This window comes from Danio aesculapii, chromosome 16, assembly GCF_903798145.1.
Source record: "Danio aesculapii chromosome 16, fDanAes4.1, whole genome shotgun sequence".
In the NCBI taxonomy this organism is placed as follows: Eukaryota; Metazoa; Chordata; class Actinopteri; order Cypriniformes; family Danionidae; genus Danio; species Danio aesculapii.
In genome coordinates this window covers 54,099,140-54,124,178 of record NC_079450.1, presented here as the reverse complement: position 1 = coordinate 54,124,178, position 25,039 = coordinate 54,099,140, and the positions used below count along the sequence as shown (strand labels likewise).

At 38.0% G+C, this 25,039-nt stretch overlaps 1 protein-coding gene across 1 annotated transcript in view; it reads right to left on the bottom strand.

Moving 5' to 3' along the window:
- lin28aa (lin-28 homolog Aa) overlaps positions 1 to 25,039 on the bottom strand; it is a 32,610-nt gene that overhangs the window by 3,648 nt on the left and 3,923 nt on the right. Inside the window, exon 3 of the mRNA XM_056475775.1 lies at positions 10,479 to 10,663. Coding sequence (XP_056331750.1) covers positions 10,479 to 10,663 — 185 coding nt within the window. The remainder of the gene's footprint in view (positions 1 to 10,478; positions 10,664 to 25,039) is intronic.

The window sequence follows — 25,039 nt, the reverse complement described above, 5'->3', positions numbered from 1 at the left end:
GAAAGACAGAGTTAAGATGCCGTTCTTTTATCGTTAATGGATGCTATGAGGATAAACAAGAGGCGAAAAAGAGACCAAGACCTGGAGTATAGTGAGAATGAATGAATGAATGACAGCTTCTAATATTGTCTGAGAGACATCCTACTTTTTGCCCAGTAGACCCACCTTGTGATTTATCTGCTAATGTAAGCTAGTTTTAAAAAGATAAATATAATGTATAAAACTATACATTTACATTAGCCTACTTCATAATAAGCTTTTCCTATTAATGATGGACAATGCACAGATGTTTCATAATGTTTTACACTGCAATATTTGAATCTACCGAGCTTAGTTTAATATAAATAAACAGTGATGAATCACACAATACAGAAGCTGTTAATGAACAGATATTGTTTACAGTGTACGTCGATGGATTTCTGCCCGGGCTGTCAATTGTTTACACAAAATGATTTGGAGGCAGGCCGTGTGTGCAGATCCAGTGGCATATGGGTGTTGTTTTGGGCATTGATGTCCACTCAGCTGAGGTCATGTGGGTGACTGCAGGGCACAGGGGACATTTGGGGGACGTTAAAAGTGGTTTATAGGCACTGACCCGAGGCCTTCATCAGCACAGTGTGGGGTTTGGACGGACAGCAGGCGGTGCGTGCGGAAGGCAATGATGCCCTTTGTTTGGAAAAAAAGGCTGCAGCGGCAACCTATGAACTATGACCTCTCGCAGCCCGAACTCCCCAACCAGTCCCTAAACGCATGCGGTTTCCATGGTGATCATGACCTCTGACCCCTCTCAGCCACCTTCATCTGTTATCAATTAAATAAACTGCAACGTTTTCTCCTCTACATCCTGAAATCGAAGCAGGGCTGAATGACGATCGCGTGTTTTGTTTTAGAAAGTGCACTTATATTCTGGTGAGAATTGTATTGTAGTGTGCATTATAGTGTTGATCACATTTGTTTTAGAAAAAGATGATATGATGTTTATCAAATGTGTCCACAAATCCATTGTGGACAGGTATATATTTGGAAATAGCCATAAAATATTGTATAAATCAAAATGATCTATTTATGTTTGTGCCAAAAATGATTCGATTATTAAATAAATATCATGTTTCTTTAAGTTATTTAAACATTTCTACTGTAAATGCATCAAAACTCAAACTTTAATTAGTAATGTGCATTTCTGACAACATAATTTGGGCAAATTCAATCTTCTCAGTATTTAGATTTTTAAGGTTGTCTCAGCCACATATTCTCTTATCTTAACAAACCATATATTTATTTATTTATATATTCATTTACACAATATTATGTTTATGAAATGTGGCCACAAATCCAGTGCGGATGGATATATTTTTAGAAATAACTATAAAATATTGTATGATTTGTTTACTTTTATGTCAAAAATGATTAGATTATTACGTAAATATCATGTTTCTTTAAGTTATTTTAAACATTTCTACCATAAAAGCATTAAAACTCAAATTTTTGTTTAGTAATGTGCATTTCTGAGAACATAATTTAAATGCGATTTTCTCAGTATATCTCGGTCACATATTCTCTTATCTTAACAAACCATATTTTTATTTACTTGTATATTCATTTACACGATATGATGTTCATAAAATGTGGCCCCAAATCCAGTGCGGACGGGTATATTTTTGGAAATAGGCATAAAATATTATACGATCTCTTTACTTTTATGTCAAAAATGATTAGTTTATTAAGCAAATGTCTTGTTTCGTTAAGTTATTTTAAAAATTCTACTATAAATGCATCAAAACCCAAATTTTGATTAGTAATGTGCATTTCTGAGAACATAATTTGGACAAATTTACATGCGATTTTTCTCTATATTTTCTCAATATTTTTTAGATTATCTCGGCCACATATTCACTTAACAAACCACACATTTATTTATATGATATGATGTTTATGAAATGTGGCCACAAATCCAGTGTGGATGGGTATATTTTTGGAAATAGCCATAAAATATTGTGTGATCTGTTTACTTTTATGTCAAAAATGATTAGATTATTAAGCAAATGTCATGTTTCTTTAAGTTATTTTACAATTTCTATCGTAAATGCATCAAAACTCAAATTTTAATTAGTAATGTGCATGTAAGGAATTATTTCTGACAACATAATTTGGACAAATTTACATGCGATTTTTCTCAGTATTTCAATTTTCAAGGTTATCTCGGCCACATATTCTCTTGACAAACCACACATTTATTTATATGATATGATGTTATGTGTCAGTATTATTTACAGTTAAAGTCTGAATTATTAGCCTCCATATTTTTCCCCAATTTAACACATTTCTAATCATAAGAGTTTTAATAACTCATTTCTAATAACTGATTTCTTTTATCTTTGTCATGACAGTAAATAATATTTAACTAGATATTCTTCAAGACACTAGTATTTAATTTAATGACAGTTTAAGGGCTTAACTAGGTTAATTAGGTTAATTAGGCAAGTCATTATATAACAGTGGTTTGTTTTGTAGACAATCGAAAAACATATTGCTTAAGGGGGCTAATAATATTGAGCTTAAAATGGTAAAAAAAATGAAGAACTGCTTTTATTCTAGCCAAATAAAGCAAAAAAGACTTTCTCCAGAAGAAAAAATATTATAGGAAATACTGTGAAAAATTCCTGAATCTGTTAAACATTATTTTGGGAAATATTTAAAAAAGAAAAGAAATACAAAGGGGGGCTAATAATTCTGACTTCAACTGTATATTGTATTAATGGTGTTATTTTATGTCTAACCTATATGAAACTAATAATGCAAAAAAAAAAACAGTAATGCATTTTTAAATGATACACAAACGTGTCGCTGTGTGTCAAAAGCGAGTTGATTGCATTTAATAATTTTACATTTTCAAACAACATGTGATCAAAAAGTCTCTGCATTTAGGTGTATTCCTGTTTTAAACATACTATAATGTACTTTTCCACAAGGGTGGTTTGATTAAAACAGCAATGTAAATACAGCGACTCTACTGAGCTAAATGAATAATCATGACGGACAGATGTGGCTCTTCTTAAAGTGGAAATGGGCTCCAGGGACGTATCGAACGCAGGCCTCACAAGACCCTTTGAGGACACAACTGTCAACACAGAGTCTTTCACAATCATCTAAATAGGCTGAGGCCTCTAACTTCCGTATGCACCAGAGGTTTATTTTTGTACTATTGGGTCCAGGAAACAGGCTCATTGATAATACATGCCTCAGCCTGCGTTTTTTTTTTTGTGTGTGTGGAATACATTGCTCCGCGTACGTTTCATTGCACATTTAAGCAGACAAATCCACTAGAGGGCGCTGTTTACATTTGTGCGAATCTGCAATACGCTACATAGGGTATGTTTCGTTGTACATTTCAGAAGACAAATCCACTAGAGGGCGCTGTCTACATTTGTGCGAATCTGCAATACGCTACTTAGGGTATGTTTTGTTGTACATTTCAGAACACAAATCCACTAGAGGGCGCTGTCTACATTTGTGCGAATCTGAAATACTTAGGGTATGTTTTGTTGTACATTTCAGAAGACAAATCCACTAGAGGGTGCTGTCTACATTTGTGCGAATCTGAAATACTTAGGGTATGTTTTGTTGTACATTTCAGAAGACAAATCCACTAGAGGGTGCTGTCTACATTTGTGCGAATCTGAAATACTTAGGGTTTGTTTTGTTGTACATTTCAGAAGACAAATCCACTAGAGGGTGCTGTCTACATTTGTGCGAATCTGAAATACTTAGGATAAGTTTGTTGTACGTTTCAGAACACAAATCCACTAGAGGGCGCTGTCCACATTTGTGCGAATCTGAAATACTTAGGGTATGTTTCGTTGTACATTTCAGAAGACAAATCCACTAGAGGGCGCTGTCTACATTTGTGCGAATCTGCAATACGCTACTTAGGGTATGTTTCGTTGTACATTTCAGAAGACAAATCCACTAGAGGGCGCTGTCTACATTTGTGCGAATCTGCAACACGCTACTTAGAGTATGTTTCGTTGTACATTTCACAAGACAAATCCACTAGAGGGTGCTGTCTACAATTGTGCGAATATGAAATACTTAGGATAAGTTTGTTTTACGTTTCAGAACACAAATCCACTAGAGGGCGCTGTCTACATTTGTGCGAATCTGAAATACTTAGGGTATGTTTTGTTGTACATTTCAGAAGACAAATCCAACAAGAGGGTGCTGTCTACATTTGTGCGAATATGAAATACGCTACTTAGGGTATGTTTCGTTGTACGTTTCAGAACACAAATCCACTAGAGGGCGCTGTCTACATTTGTGCGAATCTGCAACACGCTACTTAGAGTATGTTTCGTTGTACATTTCAGAAGACAAATCCACTAGAGGGTGCTGTCTACATTTGTGCGAATATGAAATACTTAGGATAAGTTTGTTTTACGTTCAGAACACAAATCCACTAGAGGGCGCTGTCTACATTTGTGCGAATCTGAAATACTTAGGGTATGTTTTGTTGTACATTTCAGAAGAAAAATCCACTAGAGGGTGCTGTCTACATTTGTGCGAATATGAAATATTTAGGGTATGTTTTGTTGTACATTTCAAAAGAAAAATCCACTAGAGGGTGCTGTCTACATTTGTGCGAATATGAAATACGCTACTTAGGGTATGTTTCGTTATACATTTCAGAAGACAAATCCACTAGAGGGCGCTGTCTACATTTTTGCAAATCTGAAATACATTACTTGGGGTATGTTTTGCTGTGCCTTTCAGATACACATCCTTCTTGTACATATTCATGAGAGGGCGGAGCTTGTCATACAGACGACCTAAACCATTCTTTAAACCATTAGAGTTTTCAAAAGCAAATGTAACAGAAACATGCACCGCGACCACAAAGTTTTACCTTGATTTTACATTGCTTTATTTCTTCTTTACGGAAGCGCGTTTCACGGGATGTAGACCTGATCGATCTGCATCATGAGTACAACATCATGCAAAATGAGCTACGAACAAACTGATCACACCAGAAAACTTGTTCATTTGGAGATTGATAAGCGACGCAAACATAATCGAATACAAATAATGGACACTGTTAAGCTGATTTATGGTATTTAATTGATGTTGTGCAACTTTATCCATCGATTATATGTGCTGTAAATATCATTGGTGTGAAAAGGAACAAAAGTTGTTGCATCATACTGCCCCCTAGTGTTCATTTTACCAAGAAACTGCTGTCAAACGCATGTTGAAATAGTGTGTTGCAGTTTTACTAAACTGTAGGCTATTATCAAATAGTGAGTTCATTATTTGATAATCATTAACTCTACATTAATAGTGGTTAGTAAGCAGTTTATAAATACAGCTACATATGCTGTATTCTTATAAGCACATGTATAATGTGCTCAATAATTGTGTTTTCATACTATGTTAATTATTAATTTTTCATTATGCATTATTTCCAAAGCAGTCATTTAATAATAGTGTGTTTTTTAAGATCGTTCAGGATGTGTAAGTAAATGATTAATAAACTATTCAAATCAACGTTTATATCTCTTATTATTCAGGCATATAATAATAGATACTTTATATGTTAATAAACGCTTTAATGACTCAACTTCATCCAGTTTTGTGACCTAAACTAAAGCGTGGACTACGTATGCTTTGTAAATCTCTTATATGAGTGCCTAATAAATGATTCATAGTGTGTAGTTACTCTAAAGTGTTACCAAATATTTAAAAGGGTGCAGATCATTACTTCTTGGAACAAAAATGTCGAAAAATGAATAAATAACTCGCTATATGCATGCAACTTAAACTCTGAAGCATTTTATTTTAAATATAAACCAAATCATCTTAGCATTTATCGTTTAAAGCCGCTTTGAGATGTAAACACAGAGTCCTGGGGATATATTGGGGGATATGCGTCAGGTATAAATGCATGCGTGAGCAGGCGTTTTTAAACAGTTATTGATCCGGGTCACACTGACAGCCCTAACTGAGGCCAGAGGTGGAGGAAGGGCCGAGATCACCAAATCACATTTATTTTGGAGAGACCTCTAAGCATACACACTGAAGGAAGACTCGGTTCTAACTAAAGGATGAGCTGTATTTCTACCTGTAATGTAAAACTATGACTGTTTATGTACACAACAAACTGAACAAGCAGTCATTTGCTGGAGGTTTAGCTATAGTTTTCAGAAATGTCATGCGCATATCATTTCAGAAGCAAGATAATGTAGTGACAAAACATTTTAAAGACCAGATATTTTTCATTAAAATAAATGTGGACAGCACATTTTAGCTCTTAAGTGGCTATTTAAAATACTCTGAATGTTTTATATTTTGTTTCAGACATACAGTGTCATCCAGCAACTGATTTGCAGCATAAGAAATGTCCCAAACCCTATTTTAACTGTCCAAAATAGGCAAAAAATGTTGTTTTTACTCTCTGATAGTCAAAGCAAGTAAAAAAAAATTATATGTTAAATATGCATTAAAACAATTCAGGAAAAAAGTGTTTTATGTAAATTCGGACCACGAGTCCACATATATGGACATCATTTTTCTCTAAAAGTACATCATATCAAAAGATGATGCTTAGATTTTTATTCTAATTAGGTTCCAATAAGCCCAAATAGCAAATGGCTCGTTTCACTGACTGGTACGGTACAGTACGGTTCGGGTTGGTACGGGTCACCTTTATCAGGCTTGCGTTTCCACTAACAAGGGTGGGCATGGTGTATGACAAAAAGTTTCAGTCGACATCATTCTCGCTCGAGGAAATGTCTACAATAAAGCTGTACAGGTCGCTCACATATCATATGAGAAGCTCTTCTCACAAAACAGATGCTTCACACACATAAATACTTGTGTAGAAATGTTTATTACTAACTTTTCAATGAACATGAGTTGATTATAACTGCAGATCAATGACAGTGCGAAACAGCCTACTGTAACGTCTGTAATTATATTAAATAAATAAATAAATGAACATATATAAACACATACAGCCCCTTACAGTCTCCGATATGTTACCAATTACAGAAGAACTACATATAGCAGACATTTCGTCCGTATTTAGGATCAAAACAACATAAAATATAGCCCACAGTCAGTGAAAACCTCTTATCTGTGTCTGTAATCTTCAGCAGCACATGTAGCCTCTGTTAGAGAGTAATTCCGTCATTCTCAGTTCATATTAGTCCAAAATGTGAAGATAATAAGTTAGTTATACACGGCATTTTGTTCATGTTTGCTGAATAATAATGTGCTCCTTTTTTCCCGGCTTCTCCTTTGTTTCTTCACGCTTCACTCTCATGTTTGTCAATGTCTGACAGGATCGGGTTTCAAAAGCACGTCAATAATCAAGCGCAGGTTATTATCATCAGCTCAAGAAGTTTGTTATTTCAGATATAATGTTAGACGTGTGCGAGCGCTAGCAAGAAAGCGAAACCGCTCGCGCCTCAGACTGGCTTGTAAAAAACTACAGGGCACAGGGTAAATCTGCTCTTCTTCTTGGATTTGTGGCTGTTTATCAAGAAGACGACAAGGTTTGTTTGAGCCCAGATCGACCATGGCTCATTATTATATGTATTTATAATTCCGCTGTAATCTCTCGCTGTGTATTTCAAACATGGCAGGTTTTTTGTTTTCATTCTGGCTTGTTGCGTAAGCGAATGACGTATCTCTGTAAACCAATAGCATTCAGCTGCGCGTGTGGCTCCGCCTTTTGGTACCCTTTCTCGTGTTTGGTACCCTTTCGAAAGGGTGCCGAAAAAGTGGTACGGTACGGTTCGGTTCGGTATGCTTTTTGACAGTGGAAACGGCCATAAAAGCGTACCAAACCAAACCGACCATACCGTACCACTCAGTGGAAACGGGCCAAAATAAAAAATAAAAATATATGTAAAAAAAAAAAAAACCTTGGGCCTCAAGAGGTTAATGTAATCAGGTTATTGCTGTGCCGGTTAGATTTTGATCTGAATGAATGTTTAGTATAGATATTATATATTTTTCAGTGCAAGATCAGCCCTTTAGCAAATGACTTCTAATGGGTCGTTCTATAAAATGAGCATTTAAAAAGTAAACGTAAATCTTGAATTAAAAATATTGCAGATCAGGCTCAGTGGCCATTCTCAAGACCCTGGAAAAACACAAAGCCGTTCCCAAACAAAATAAGCTCATTTTACAAGTCACCTAGAGTTAAATCGTTGAATTTGGCCATCAGCACTTGGACTTTAAGTTCAGCTTAGCTGAGATCACTGAATCAGGTTAGACCATAAGCATCTCGATCACCATGTTTGAATCCATACAGGCAGTGCTTAATTTATAAATTAATAATTCCCTGAACAAAATCCAGGAAATTAAAGTTACCGTGACCGAGCTCCGCCACACAATTTCAGGTTTTCCGGAACTTCATTAAACGGTGATGGCGCAAACACATAGCATCACATTTCTGAACGGTGTTTAATTATTATAGGTCAGTCATGGATGATAAAAACATGTCGCTACAAACATAAATCGTATGAAAAGTCACTATTGAGTTCACTTCACTATTATGTGCCAAGAGGTAAAAATTAATAAAATGACTCATTCAGTCTAATCTTGAAGAAGAGCCCACAGTGACGTCTTCTGACATGTTTTCTGGCTGACTTGACATCGCTTTGCTTCTGTCTCCCGCTATCCTGATCCAGGGGCACAGCTTCATCTTCTCTTGATCAGGCTCATTACCAGATTTACTCGTGGTTTAAAAAAATGAAAATATGCTTGACTGTCTCTTTGCCATTTTATAAATACAAATATTATTCAGGTAGGCCACTATGCCATTATTTTCACTGCTAACTGCGTGCAAAACAATCACCAACCAATGAAAGTGATTGTAAACATTCATTCATTCATTTTCTTGTCGGCTTAGTCCCTTTATTAAGTCGCCACAGTGGAATGAACCGCCAACTTATCCAACTTATGTTTTATGAGCATCATTATGAGCAGTCATATGAGTATCAGGTGCATTTAAGATACTGTAAAGTAAAACGCTGCCACTACAATTGTAAACATTAAAAAAAACTAAAGAAATAATGTTGAAGCCCAATAGTTAAATGTGACTTTGCTCAGTGGAGGATTTAGTCATGGGCAATGTGGGCAATCACCCAGGGTGAAATCTTGTCGCGACATAGGGAACCGCACCTCCCTCACCTTCCCACCCCCAGTCGAGCTGTTCCTGTCTTTACCTTGATTTCCTTGAGGTCTTGTGCATTGTCCTCAATCTGTCAAGTGACAGTATTTACATTTTAAAAGTCTGATTCATTTACAACATTTAACGGTATCATTTTATTTCAGTTGGCTTTTTGTAGCTCAGCAATAAAACGAAGAAACAAAAGGTTGCGTTAAATTCGACGATCTCGGGTAAAGGGAATTCGCCCCAACCACCTATCCATCATTCTCCCTCTCTATTCAGATGGCATGATGGGCCAAATCAAAGGTTACCATGGGCCAACTGCGGCCTGCAAGCTCTACTTTGGGCATCTGTGCAATGGACAGTGATTTTACGTAACTAATAAGACAGAAAGTACAAAAGTTGCAAAGGATTGCTTTAATCCTTCATTAACTCATATATACAGCATGTATCACTCTGGGGTCAGAAGAGAACAATATCATTCATTCATTTATTCATTCATTCATTTTCCTTTGGCTTAGGCCCTTATTTATCAGGGGTGGCCACACAGCGGAATGAACTTATCTAGAATATGTTTTACGCAGTGGATTGGACGTCCAGCTGCAACCCAGGTCTGGAAAACACCCATACACTCCCACATTCAGATATGCACTCATACACTACGGCCAATTTACCAACTGACTCCACCAAAAATAACTTCTGCGGATATTGTGGGATGTTGTGAGCATTTTTAATCTTTTTGCGGCGTGAGAGAGTCGCTAGTGGCTCTCTGACCAAGATGTCTCAAGTGTACCAAGGTAAAAAACCAGCCAAAAAGGTGGAAAGGGGGGACTATCGATGTGGGTTCGGACCAGGCAATAGACCCAAGTGTGAAAGCATCCTTAGTAACTAAGTCAATAATGTGGAGGCTTTTCACTTTTCCAGGTTTCTCAGCAGCAGAAGTCATCATAGTTGGTAAACTCAGAGCGCAGTAAATGAGTGTGTACAACAAATCTTTATTTTTTACAATCCTATTCGCTGAAATAATAAAAGAAAAGCTCCACAACGGTGTTATCAAGACTTTCAGAAAAAGGAAAAAAATAGTGTGAGACTGATAACGGCAGAAAGAAGAGAAAATAAAGTCAGATTTACTGTCCTGCCCCATACATACATACATAAATGCATATAAATATTGATACGTTTCAAAAAAAGAGAATATTAAAAACTTTTAAGGATGCTGATGACCTTTAAACACCTCTTGTGAAAAGAGTTGATTGTAATTCACTACGTTTATAAGTAATTTTCCCCAACACTGGTGATGGCTAACCTGTCTCCTTTGGCCCGGCGTTTCTGAACACTCTTGCCTTTGGGTCTCCGGTCGCTGCCCACACAGTGAGCTCCTCCGGGCCCCGTCACCCGCACAGACTCCAGGCCCTTGGATGACTTCTTGAAGGTGAACTCGACAGCCTCACCCTCCTTCAGACTGCGGAAACCCTCCATGTGCAGTTTACTCTGAGAGAGGACACAAAGACGCCTCCGTTAGGTCACTAAAACACATTCAGACACATTTAAAGATCCTGTAAAATTAATTTATAAAAAATTAGATCTTCGTTTCAGTCTGTTTTGAGGATATCTAGTAGCTAGTGTGCTGCAAAGCTCTCAAAATTAGCTTTTAGAAGATATAACATTTATATAAACATTGAAAGCTTGTAGTTTGTCACGTCCACATAAATCTATCAACTCTATCACTTCATACTTCAGCTTCTCATCAAATCTTCTGACCAATCAAATGCTCTCTAGTGTCTGACATGCCCCGCCCTCTTCGTCTCATTTGCTGGCACTGGCACTGGCAGAGCCTTAATAAAAACAAAACGCTACTGGCTGCTTTTTAAAGGGGAGGAGCTACTCTATGCCCCGCCCTCTATCAATTTTTCACTTGAGATTACAGGCTCTATTTTAATGATCTAGGCGCAAAGTCGAAAGTGCATGGCGCGAAAGCATTAAGGGTGCGTCCGAATCCCCTTTTGCTACTTTAAGGATGGAAAAATACGCTCTGCACCCTGGCGCATGGTCTAACAGGGTTGTGCTTATTCTCTTAATGAGTTCTGGGTGTGTTTTGGGCATAACCTGCATTAAACCAATCAGAGTCTCGTCTCCCATTCCCTTTAAGAGTCAGTTGGGCCACGCCATGGTGCATTTGCTATGTACATGGCGGACTTTGTAAGAGGAAAAACTGAACGCTTCACTAGCGAGAAAAAGTAAAACAGAGCATCTGCAGCGCGAGGATAAAGAACGAGCCTCCTTTATTCAGCCTCTTTACTTTCTCTTTACTTTAACTCTTCACTTTACTCCTTTACTTTGGTGGAGTAAGGAAACGGTGAAAACTCACTCCACTGAACACATCCATTAGCCTACATATTTAATTTCGTTTGTTAAGCGCAAAGATTTGTGTCAAAACTATTTCTAAATTCAGTTCTAATTTTCAGCAAACTGGGTTATATCCAAACACACGTCCTGTTCTTATGCCCCATATGGTGATGCAGACGTCTCCAAAACCCCACAGCTGGACAAATCTAAACTTGTTTTTATTCAAACAAATATAAATATGAATATAATCAATAATACTGCTAATAATAATAACATTATACTAATGCAAATGATCATGATTAAACTGAAAAAAGCGTGAAGAAGTCATGGAGGCCGTGGTTTTTATATTTATGTAGAAAATATAATTTTTTGTAACATTTTAATCCTTTGATTTTTTAATTTTTATTTTATTTTTTTATCTGTAAAGATATTCGTGTATCGCTGTCCATCCTGTGTGTATTAAGCAATGTGTGCTTGGGTGTGGTCTATTTCACTTCTTCAAAATAGCACACATTAACAATTTCCCTTAACACGCCTCTTTTATAGATCAGCACACCTGTAGCATCCTGGTTAAAAGATTATCAAGTCGCCGGCGCCTATAGCCTAGTGGTTAGTGCGTCGACATATCGCACCCCGGTGCTCGCGGCGACCTGAGTTCGATTCCTGACTCGAGGCCCTTTGCTGAACCTTTCCCTCTCTCTGCTCCCCATACTTTCCTGTCTGTAAATCTCCACTGTCCTATCAAATAAAGATGAAAACCGCTGTAAAAACAATTGATGATTAAATCTTTCACTGATGGTTCACAATTAATTTGTTTTTCACACTCAATAGAATTATTACGCATCATTGCATCATGAATCACCGTAAGAACTAGAGAGAAAATAAACAAATGAATCATGAAACTTAAAACACTGAGCCAACATCAACAATCAAACATCTTAATCTTAAACAAATAGACCAAATTACCTTATTTTCCCTTAAATCAGGAGCTAAAACTCGTGAACGAGGAATCCGTGATGCAGCCGCATACCTGTACTTTTTTTACCGTGTTTCACCTAACTCTCCATGCATGGCATGCTTTACTTTACATTCATTACTATACGCATAACATATTCGGTAGACTTCGTAATCTCGATGTCATAATTAAAGTCCCCAACAACTTAATTGTAACATGAGTTTACAAAGTGGCGCAAATAGATTTGCTATTTAAACAACGTTGCGCAAAACGTAAAAATTATTGCGCTGGTCTGAAAATAACAATAAATCATGCCAAACACTTCTTGCACCTTATTGCGCCGGGTGTATGATAGGGTGTATGATACGTCAAACATCGAATAAAAAATGCACAGTTCAAAGCACATCACGTGACCTTTAATTCCACGCAGAAGGGAATAAATACTGTTAAGTCAGATATACTGTACAAAACATGCAATATGATGAGAGTGTTTGTGTTACGCACACGACTACAACACTAAGCATGAACGTCTGCATGTGTGATGCATGTTATTATAGGAAATGAACGAGAGAGCGAACGATTTATGTGAGAAAAAAAGCATGCTTTACCCTCCCCCGACCCAGGTCAGAGCATTCCTGATTCCCACACACACGCACACACACACATTTCATGTTTTATGGGGACTTCTCATAGGCCTAATGATTTTTATAACGTCTTTTCTGTCCTCATCCTCAAACTAAACCCTCACAGAAAACATTCTGCAGCTTCACATGCTTTTAATACTTCATTCTGGATGATTTATAATTAATAAATACTAAAATAATGTCCCTACAACATAATAATTGCAGCTATAGTTAACTTATACTATTTACTATACTTGTTGGGACATTTCTGGCCTATAATGTGATAAATACCAGGACCGTACACATATGCGCACACACACACACACATCCCCCACAGCACATGTGTGTGTCCACTGGAAGGATGCTGCTGCTGTTGCTTGGGCAGAAAAATTCTTCAAATGGTTGTTTGGCTTTAGTGTTTCCTGAAGGTGGACATTTACCCCTGAAAAATTAGCTCTAATAGAGGAGTGTAAACGCAGCACTTCAGCGAATTATTTAAACTGTTGTGCAAAACTCACTTTTACAAGGGGGTTAAACACAGTTGTGTGGCAGCAGTCTGTGAATATAACCAGCTTCTAATGGTAGACACTTTGATTACACTTCATGAAACCGTCTGCAGAAACACTTTGATTGACATTCTTTCTTTGTACGTGTCATCATGTACAAAGCCCCGCCCTCTAGTGACCATCTCTCCCTCATTAGCATAGGATGTTTGTTTTTTTATTTGAATCTGCCACTATGCTCACACACAGGCATTTGTAGCTCCGCCCTCTTCTAAAAAAGAGCACAATCTCATTTGAATTTAAAGTGACAGTCACCAAAACGCCACAATTAGGATCAAAGCCTAAAAGGGTCCAGAGAGTTATCAAACACTATATATTTTGACGATCCAGGTGCAAAGTGCAAAGCGCAGGGCGCAAAAGCATTAAGGGCGTGTCAGAATCCACTTTTGCTATTTTAAGGATGGAAAAATTCCCTTTGCGCCGTGGCACATGGTCTAACAGGGTTGAGCTTATTCTCTTAATGAGTTATAGGTGTGTTTTGAGAATAAACCAATCAGAGTCTCATCTCCCATTCCCTTTAAGAGCTAGTTGTGTCGCGCCATAGCGCATTTGCTATATACATGGCGGGCTTTGTAAGTGGAAAAACTGAACGCTTCACTAGCAAGAAAACAGTTACACAGAGCATCTGCAGCGCGAGAATGAGAGATTATCCTCATTCTTTACTTTCGCTTTCACTCTCGTGCATAAGGAAACGTGTTGTACGCACAGACATCCATTAGCTTATACATAATTAATTTCGTTTTTTAAGCGTAAAGATTTGTGTCAAAACTATTTCTAAATTCAGTTCTAATCTCCAGCAAACGAACAAATGAACAATAATAACGAAGTGTGATCAAAACACTAAACACACATGCTGTGCCTCATATGGTCTAAAACCTGACAGGTGGACAAATCTAAGCTTGTTTTTAATAAAACAAATATAAATATGCACATAATGAATAATACTGCTAATAATAATAACATTATTCAAGAGCAAATTGTCATGAATAAACTAAAAAAGCCCCCTGATATGAAGAAGGCAAGGAGGCGGTGGTTTTTATATTTATGTAGGCTAGAAAATAATAACTTTTGTAATATTTTAATCCTTTAATTCTTTTCATATGTAAAGATATTTGTGTATTGCTTTACATCCTGCGTGAATTAAGCAATGTTTAAGCGAGGCGCACAACTAACGCACTCTGCGCTGGACTTTAGACCAGCTTTGATCTGGTCTATTCTGCAGTCTATTATAGTTCCTCAAAATAGCAACACGCCAGCAATGCGCCTCAACACACCTCCTTTTTTAGATCAGAACGCCTATGGGCGCACATATACGCGCAAATGCATTTGTTATTTAAGCAGCATAGCGAAAAACATCAAAACAACTCTAAGACTAGCAAACAACATTTGCGTCGCGCCTTGCGCCGGGTGTATGATAGGGCCCTATTAGTGTGGTATTTTGAGCTGAAACTTCACACACGCACACTCTAGGGGCATCAGAGACTTATTTCACATCTTCACAGCTAATCGGCTGGTCTTTGCACTCTGAACAGCACCGACAACATCTCATTTCAAACTTTTCAAAATGTCGATAATAGTCACTTTGTTAAATTCATCATAAGAAAAGTCTCTAAATCAAGAGCTAATTAATGTTTTTAATCAGTTGATATTGTTTGCGCTGTAATTTTGCATGTCTGTAAATATCGTTGGTGCTGATTTTAATCATTACAAATTATGCACTTTAGGTTAATTTCATTATTTATGATCAACACTGTGAAAATGCAGGGATCTACACAATTCATTCATGTTCTCCCAACACAAATCGATTAAGTTAAGTGTTTACTAAGTGGTTAATTTAGTTTGTTTAACATATTTAAGTGGATGGAACATAAAACAATTAAGTTATCCCAAAAGAAGCTCCAGGATTGTGTTGTTTCAGCTCATTTTAGATAAGTAGCTTGAACAAGCAGGAAAAGGATCAGTTTTTGAGTGTAAGAAGCAGAAAACTGCTTTAAAGCCACAAAGTACTTCAGTTCTTCTGGACATTTTGGAAATACTCTAAGTGAGATCAGGTTAATCAGCACAATCAATCTACCCAACACTGTTTACACGTTTCAATATTTCCTTCTTCTGTTTCTGAACACAAATCAATATATTCTGGAAATTTTCGTAAATGGAGCCGCCATTAACATCCATAGTAGGAACAACAACACTATGCTAATGTTAACACTATGTTAATGCTAAGTTAATGGCTGTTTTTTCTCCCCAACATTCTTCAGTATATCTCCCTTAGTTTTCAACAGAAGATAGAAACTCGAACAGTTATGGATGGATGAGTAAATGATGACAGAATTGTCATTTTTGGGTGAACTGTCCCTTTACTGACGTGATGAGGATCTCCGGTTGTGTGAACACACTGTGTTGTGTTGCAGATGCAGTGTTTCTTTTCAAGTACGTCCATTGTATGCGGGTCAAAGTGACCGTTAACCTATTTCCCTAGACACGTGTGACCCCCAACCCCCAATATCCTTTTCTCCCACTGACATCCCATAATGCTCTGAGGCATTCGATCTAGGCATGGGCTGGTATAAGATTCTGACGGTATAATAACCTTGAATAAAAATATCACGGTGATCACTGCTCTAAAATATGTTCTTTTTTAAATGTCTGAGATAAAACAACAAACATTTTCCCCCATTGAACACAATATATCTTATTTTAGGAAACATTTAAAGTATTTTGGAGCAGTAAACATGTCAGGCTAAATGATGAATCTAAATCACTGACGTCTGCTCTCTTTATTAGTTTCAAAATCACAGATTTCTGTACATCTTAAAAAGGATATCTGCCTTCTCATTCATTCAATTTCCTTTGGCTTAGTCCCTTTATTAATCAGGGGTCGCCACAGCGGAATGAACCGCCAACTTATACAGCATGTGTTTTACACAGCGGATGCCCTTCCAGCTGCAACCCAGTACTGGGAAACATCAATACACACTCATTCACACTCATACACTATGGACAATTTTAGCATACCCAATTCCCCTATAGCGCAATTCACTGTGGGGGAAACCGGGAACTCGAACCAGCGACCTTCTTGCTGTGAGGCGAAAGTGCTAACCACTGTGTCACCCCTATTTGTCTTTTCGATGTAAAGCCGGGCGATGCAGTGGCGCAGTAGGTACTGCTGTCGCCTCACAGCAAGAAGGTCGCTGGTTCGAGCCTCAGCTGGGTCAGTTGGTGTTTCTGTGTGGAGTTTGTATGTTCTCCCTGCGTTCGTGTGAGTTTCCTCCGGGTGCTCCGGTTTTCCCCACAGTTCAAAGACATGCGGTAAAGGTGAATTAGGTAGGCTAAATTGTCCGTAGTGTATGTGTGTGTGAATAAGTGTGTATGTGTTTCCCAGTGATGGATTGCAGCTGGAAGGGCATCCGCTGCATAAAACAAATGCTGGATAAGTTGGCGGTTCATTCCGCTGTGGCGACCCCAGATTAATAAAGGGACTAAGCTGAAAAGAAAATGATTGAATGAATAAAGTAAAGCCACTGCGCTGTTCAGGTCTACAGCATGCTTGGATGTTGGTTTTTAAAGCAATTTGTTTTTCAGATGTTTGCTGGATCCAGTGGTTTATGATGTGAAGACACTGTTGCCCTAAAAAACTAAATAAAATAGTCGTAAAAAACATGTACAAAAACAAAAGTTCTATATACCATAGGAACGGTATGACAGAACATTTTAGCGGTTTTTAAACTTTGACTTTTCCAAACTTCTGTAAACCGGGTATAATCATCCCATGCCTAATCTGATCACACAGCCAAACACGTAATATATGAATACAGATCTGTTCTGTACAGATAGGGATGATCCACTGGCTACAGGCACTCAGGTGATGCAGAAATCGCAAGTTCTGACATAAGAAGACGAGCCATTCCAGCGTTATTGATATGACATTTACAGTAAAAACTTTAAACATTAGGTACAGCTATCCAACTGCTCTGTAATGCAAATTTCTAATCAGCCAATCACATTGCAGCAACTCAATGCATTTAAGCATGTAGACATGGTCAAGACGATCTGCTGCAGTTCAAAGCGAGCATCAGAATGGGGAAGAAATGGGATTTAAGTGACTTTGAAAGTGGCATGGTTGTTTGTGCCAGACGGGCTGATCTGAGTATTTCAGAAACTGCTAATCTACTGGGATTTTCACGCACAACCATCTCTAGGGTTTACAGAGAATGGTCCGACAAAGAGGAAATATCCAGTGAGTGGCAGTTCTGTGGGCGCAAATGCCTTGTTGATGCCAGAGGTCAGAGGAGAATGGCCAGACTGGCTCCAGCTCATAGAAAGGCAAGAGAAACTCAAATAAGCACTCGTTACAACCGAGGTCTGCAGAAGAGCATCTCTGAACACACAACACGTCCAACCTTGAGGCAGATGGGCTACAGCAGCAGAAGACCACACCGGGTGCTGCTCCTGTCAGATAAGAACAGGAAACTGAGGCTACAATTCACACAGGCTCACCAAAACTGGAGAGAAGATTGGAGAAACGTTGCCTGGTCTGATGAGTCTCCATTTCTGCTGCCACATTCGGATGCTTGGCTCAGAATTTAGCATCAACAACATAAAAGCATGGATCCATCCTGCCTTGTATCAGCGGTTCAGGCTGGTGATGGCGGTGTAATGGTGTGGGGGATATTTTCTTGGCACACTTTGGGCTCATTAGTACCAATTGAGCATCGTGTCAACACCACAGCCTACCTGAATATTGTTGCAGACCATGTCCATCCCTTTATGACAACAGTGTCTCCATCTTCTGATGGCTACTTCCAGCAGATAACGCACCATGTCATAAAGCGCGAACCATCTCAGACTGGTTTCACTGTACTCAAATGGCCTCCACAGTCACCAGACCTCAATCCAATAGAGCACCTTCGGTATGTGGTGGAACGAGAGATTCGCATCATAAATGTGCAGCCGACAAATCTGCAGCAACTGCGTGATGCTATCATGTCAATATGGTCAATAAAGTGACCGGTGAGCGTATATGTTAAATATATAATGAAACCCCAGAGTTATAGCATAAGAAAAATATCAATCTGAATACATCTATTATATTTTAAATGAGGAAAATAATCATGCATTATAGATGTGACTAAAAAAGTCTTGTGAGTTTACAGTAGACCAGTGGTTCTCAAACTTTTAAACCAGCGACCCCCAATGTAAGATCGTCAAGAACTCGCGACCCCCCTCTACCAAAGCATATACAAACAATAAAAATAGCTTTAAGCTGTTCACAATGTTTTAACTGTATTTACTATACTATACAAACAGTTACCTGAAAATTCTGTCCCACAGCCTTTACAGTGAATGCTTTAGTTATTTTCATAGCGGACATAGCCAATGGAAGTCTTATCCACTCGTCAATAAGTGTAGCTGGTGGATTAACATTCACCACATGTTCAGTAATCAGATGTGCTATTATTTGTTGCTTTAGGTGTTTTTAAAACTAAATCTGTCAGCGTTGTTTTCATTCTCTCGTCTTCAGCGCTTTACATTTTCGCGGTTGTAGCTCCTGTCATCTGAGGACAGGAGGCGTTGACTGAGTGATTGACAGCTGATTTTAACCAATCATTCGTGTTCAGTTCTTAGAGCAGTGGGCCAATAAGAAGAGCGCGAAGGCGGGGCTAGCCGTTGAAGGCTTTGTTTACTGCGGCAAGTTGACATGACAACAGTTTTAAACTGTTCCTGAGCGCTGCGTTTCAAGTACAAAGATGCATTCTGCATGAATGTGTCCTAAATACTTTATTAATCAGTAATATCTTTAAAAAATTCTGAAAATATTAGCTTTCACTTGTAATACTGAAAAATATTTATTATAATCACTGAAAATTACACAATTTTTAAATCACTCTCGCGACCCCCTGAAATTATTCTGCGACCCCTGCAGGGGTCGCGACCCCCAGTTTGAGAACCACTGCAGTAGACAACATACTTTGGAGAAATTCTGTGAATTACACTGCACAACGGAAGTAATGCTCATCAACAGGATAAGAGTCGCTCACTATAGAACAAACTTGATTGAGTTTGATTTGACATTTGTGCATTTATGAGGTAAAAGCTTCATTACAAATGTGACGGATGTGAATTTGGCACTTGTGTGACTTTAGTAAATCAAATATAATTGTTTGAAAACCCTGATAGATATATTGTGGAGTATTTTTACAGTATCGTACAATACAAGCCTACACAAAAAAACAAACCTAGGAAGGGTTTCACTATTTTTTTTTTCATGGCAAGGTTGACATTTGAATGCATTTGCTTGGAAGCGAATAAAGAAAGGATGTGTCCTGCTGAAGCCCTGTTTCTTTTGTTTGCTGTGACAAAGACCAGCGGAGTTAATGTTGTGTGGCTGAGGCCGGCTGTCACTGGACGTGTGTGCAGCGCGTGGATTACAAATCAATCATGCCACTGTCGCCTTTGGCTTGCTTAGTTTGGGGAATCATTCATTTTCCTTCGGCTTAGTCCCTTATTTATCAGGGGTCGCCACAGGAGAATGAACTGCCAACTATTCCAGCATATGTTTTACACAGCGGATGCCCTTCCAGCTGCAGCCGAGTGCTGGGAAACTCCCATACACTCATTCACACACACTCATCATACACTACGGCCAATTTAGTTCATCAATTCACAAGGCTCCATTTTGTTATGAATACGCATACAGTGAAGATGACGCTCATATAAATAGTAAGTAATGTGTATTTATATAGCGCATTTATTGTGTATAGTCACACACCCAAAGCGCTTCAAAATCAAGAGGGGGGTCTCTCCACACCACCACCAGTGTGCAGCATCCACTTGGATGATGCGACGGCAGCCACGGGACAACGGTGCCAGTGCTTCACCACACACCAGCTATTGGTGGAGTGGAGAGGCAGTGATAGAGCCAATTCAGTGGATGGGGATGATTGGGAGGCCATGATCGGTAAGGGCCAATGGAGGGAATTTGGCCAGGACACCAGGGTTACACCCCTACTCTTTACAAGAAGTGCCATGGGATTTTTAATGACCACAGAGAGTCAGGACTTCGGTTTAACTTCTCATCCGAAAGACGGCGGCCATTGACAGTATAGCATCCCCTTCACTTTTACCCCAGCATTAGGACTCACACAGACCACAGGTTGAGCGCCCCCTGCTGGCCTCACTAACACCACTTCCAACAGCAACCTAGTTTTCCCATGTGGTCTCCCATCCAGACACTGACCAGGCTCAGCCATGCTTAGCTTCAGTGAGTAACCGGTCTTGGGCTGCAGGGTGATATGGCTGTAAACATACAGCTACATGACGCCTCAACATTTTTGGCATATGTTAAGGTAATATCAAAATGAAAATAGGCAGTTCCTCATATCATGTTTTTATTTTATTGTTAAGATATTGACACAGTGAAGCCAGGGTGATGTGAACGAGGTTATAAAGCACACTTTTCCCTTTGAAGATTTACCTGACGTGTCCTCGGGAGTTTATTTTCCATTATCAAACTTGCGAAGTCTGAACTTACAAAGAGAGGATGTAAGACTGAACTATGTGTGTCGGCAACTTAACATTGAGAAAAAGCCCCAATCAGAGAGGCGAACGTCTGCAGCCACGCCTCCTTTTTCAGATGTCTCAGTTTTCCCTCATCCACACTGACACTGAGCAGCAGCCTTTTAGAATGAAAACGGCCTCTTCGGCATTTTCAAAATGCTCCGTTTTTGGCTCTCGAAAACTCCGGCGAAGTGTGGACTGATGGCGTAACCGTAGCAAAACTTATGCATTTTAAAAGTAAGTGTATTAGTGTAAACATTGCATTATAAAACTGCACATTTCCGGCTCTCTTTGACACAAATGGCAACTCAGTCTGTCCTCAACCTAAATTCCACTACGCCAATAGCATATGTGGCTAATGACTTTATGACAGGAAACAAGATTAAAGGGATCATCTTTGAAGGCGCTCTTGAGTACAGGCCAGACTGTTGTTTTAAGACGTGACACTTACATGGGGAATGAGAAGTGAAAGGGGGGTTAGTTTGTGATATTGTCTGCCTTGAGTTTTGGACAATTAGGCATGATTGTTTTAGACGTTTAAGAATTTTCAGATGATAACATTATCTCTAAGACATGTTAGGTTTCAGATGATGGCTTTACAAAAAATAAAAAGGCAAAAATAAAGTGGGGAAAGGGTCAATACAACAGCCCTTGAAATGCACTTCTGCCGTTTTGCATGCAAAAACAAAGAAATAAGTATTGTAGCAAGTTTATTATTCTGAGGTCAATGGATTTTTAATGGATTGTTGGTTAAATTTGGTCTGTGATATCAGAGAAGCTTAATTTTTGCTCTTTATGACATGCATCAGTAATACCCACTTGAGGTTATTCTGAAAGCTGCCTTTCTTGCAATGGTATAACAGAGGTTACCACTGAACATAGAAATGCTCTAGATACGTTTTTGCTTTTTACTGCTGGCAAAAGTTATTTAATCCTAAATAAATACAATTAATGAAGATTAGGAGGTTTATCATACACTTTTGTGGGCTTTTCTGCATTAATCCAAAATCTAATGGAAAAATGCAACTGGGATTTTGCTGAGTTAATCAAGGTGATGCAAACCCACAGACTGGCCTACAACAATACACTGTAAAAGTGTAATTATCTGATAATACTCTTAAGTTCTCTTAATTTTTTTTTACAAATTTAAGTGGACTGAGCATAAAACATTAAGGTTGTCCCAAAAAAGCTCAAGATTTGTGTTGATTCTAGGCATGGGCTGGAATAAGATTCTGACGGTATGATAACCTTGGATAAAAATATCACGGTTTCATGGTTTGACGGTATCGTGATTGCTGCTCTAAAATATATAATTTTTATATGTCTGGGTAAACACAGGGTATCTGCAGATTTCATCACATCAAATTTAAGACTTTTTTAAGACCGTTATCAATGAAATTTCAGACTTTCACAGGGCAAAACAATAATAACTTTCGGTAATAACCAGTGGAATTTTTTTTGCTTGCCCAATTAAAATAAAAATTCAGTTATTTCTGAGCCACATATTTTAAATAATGTGTCAAAACATGCAAAATCTAGTTATATACATATATATTTTTATTAGCACAACCTTTCTTTAAAAAAAGACAAGTTTTAAAAGCTATAATAAACAAAACGCATGCACAACATAAATAAATGTTTTTTAGATTTAGGTTTGTTTCCTGATGTTCAATAAAATATTTTCTGAATTCTGAGGTCTAAATCAAGGTTAATATTTATTTTGAGGGTAACCAAACGTTTAACTTCTAAATTGTTTTGAAAATGCTATATATAAAAAACAGTATTTTTTTGGTGTCATTTATTTAATCAACACTCACAATGAGATACTGTTCTAAAAGTCTTATGAAAATCAAACCAGAACAGAATATTTCTCACGAATGCACTTTAGCATAAACAATATTAAATTAAAGACAATCAGATTGTCTTAAAGTTTTAAAAGCTATAATACATTACAATATAAATGTGTGCATTAAAACATGGAGAACCTTTAAACAAATGTTATTGTAAGGATGTAAGGAAGACAGTTAAACCATATTGCTAAATAGCTAATGTTAATTTTGTTAAACATTTTTTAGATGGATTTGTTGGTTGTACTGATTGGCTTTAGCTATAAAAGGACAATTAGTGAAAATTTTGACCTGTTTAAAAGTATTTAAGACCCACAACAACATATTTTAGTGAACTTTTTAGGCCATTAATGGTTCGTTTCCACTGACTGGTATGGTGCGGTTCGGGTCGGTACGGGTCACCTTTATCACGCTTGCGTTTCCACTAACAAGGGTACCCTTTTGGTGGGCGTGGTGTATGACAGAAAGATTCAGTCAGCGTCATTCTCGTTTGAGGAAATGTCTACAATAAAGCTGTACGGGTCGATCACATATCATATGAGAAGCACTTCTCACAAAACAGATGCTTTACACACATAAATACTTGTGTAGAAATGTTTATTACTAACTTTTCAATGAACATGAGTTGATTATAACTGCAGATCAATGACAGTGCGAAACAGCCTACTGTAACGTCTGTAATTATATTAAATAACTAAATAAATGAACATATATAAACACATACAGCCCCTTACAGTCTCCGATATGTTACCAACTACAGAGTACTACACACAGCAGACATTTCGTCCGTATTTAGGTTCAAAACAACACAAATTATAGCCCACAGTCAGTGTAAACCTCTCATCTGTGTCTGTAATCTTCAGCAGCACATGTAGCCTCTGTTAGACAGTAATTCCCTCATTCCCGGTTCATATTAGTCCAAAAGGTGAAGATAATAAGTTAGTTATACATGGCATTTTATTCATGTTTGCTGAATAATAATGTGCTCCTTTTTTCCGGCTTCTCCTTTGTTTCTTCACGCTTCACTCTCGCGTTTGTCAGTGTCTGACAGGATCGGGTTTCAAAAGCACGTCAATAATCAAGCGCAGGTTATTATCATCAGCTCAAGAAGTTTGTTATTTCAGATGTAATGTTAGATGCTTGCGAGCGCTAGCAAGAAAGCGAAACCGCTCGCGCCTCAGACTGGCTCGTAAAAAACTACAGGGCACAGGGTAAATCTGCTCTTCTTCTTGGGTTTGTGTTTGTTCATCAAGACGACGACAAGGTTTGTTTGAGCCCAGATCGACCATGGCTCGTTATTATATGTATTTATAATTCCGCTGTAATCTCTCGCTGTGTATTTCAAACATGGCGGCTCTTTTGTTTTGATTCTGGCTTGTTGCGTAAGCGAATGACGTATCTCTGTAAACCAATAGCGTTCAGCTAAGCGTGTGGCTCCGACTTTTGGTACCCTTTCTCGTGTTTGGTACCCTTTCGAAAGGGTGCCGAAAAAGTGGTACGGTACGGTTCGGTTCGGTACGCTTTTTGACAGTGGAAACGGCCATAAAAGTGTACTAAACCGAACGGTACCGTACCACTCAGTGGAAATGGGCCATAAGGTCTTAAATTTAGTTTTTTAAATTTAAGACATTTTAAGACCCTGCGGACACCCTGAGAAAACTAAAACTATTTTCCCCTTTGAACACAATATATTTTATTTTGAGAAAATATTTTGGAGCAGTAAACATGTCCGGCTGCTCTCTTCGTTAGTTTCAAAAACACAGATTTCTTCACAATTTAAAATGGCATATTTGGATATTTTGTTTCTGTTGGCGATACTGTTTTCCTAAAAAGCTGGAAAAAAAAAAGAGTAAATAAAAAATCGTACACATACCTTAGAAACGGTATAGCAGAAAATGTTAGCAGTTAAAACCTTGACCTTTCCATGCCTAGTTGATTCAGCTCATTTTAAATAAGTAGTTTGAAGAAGCAGCTTT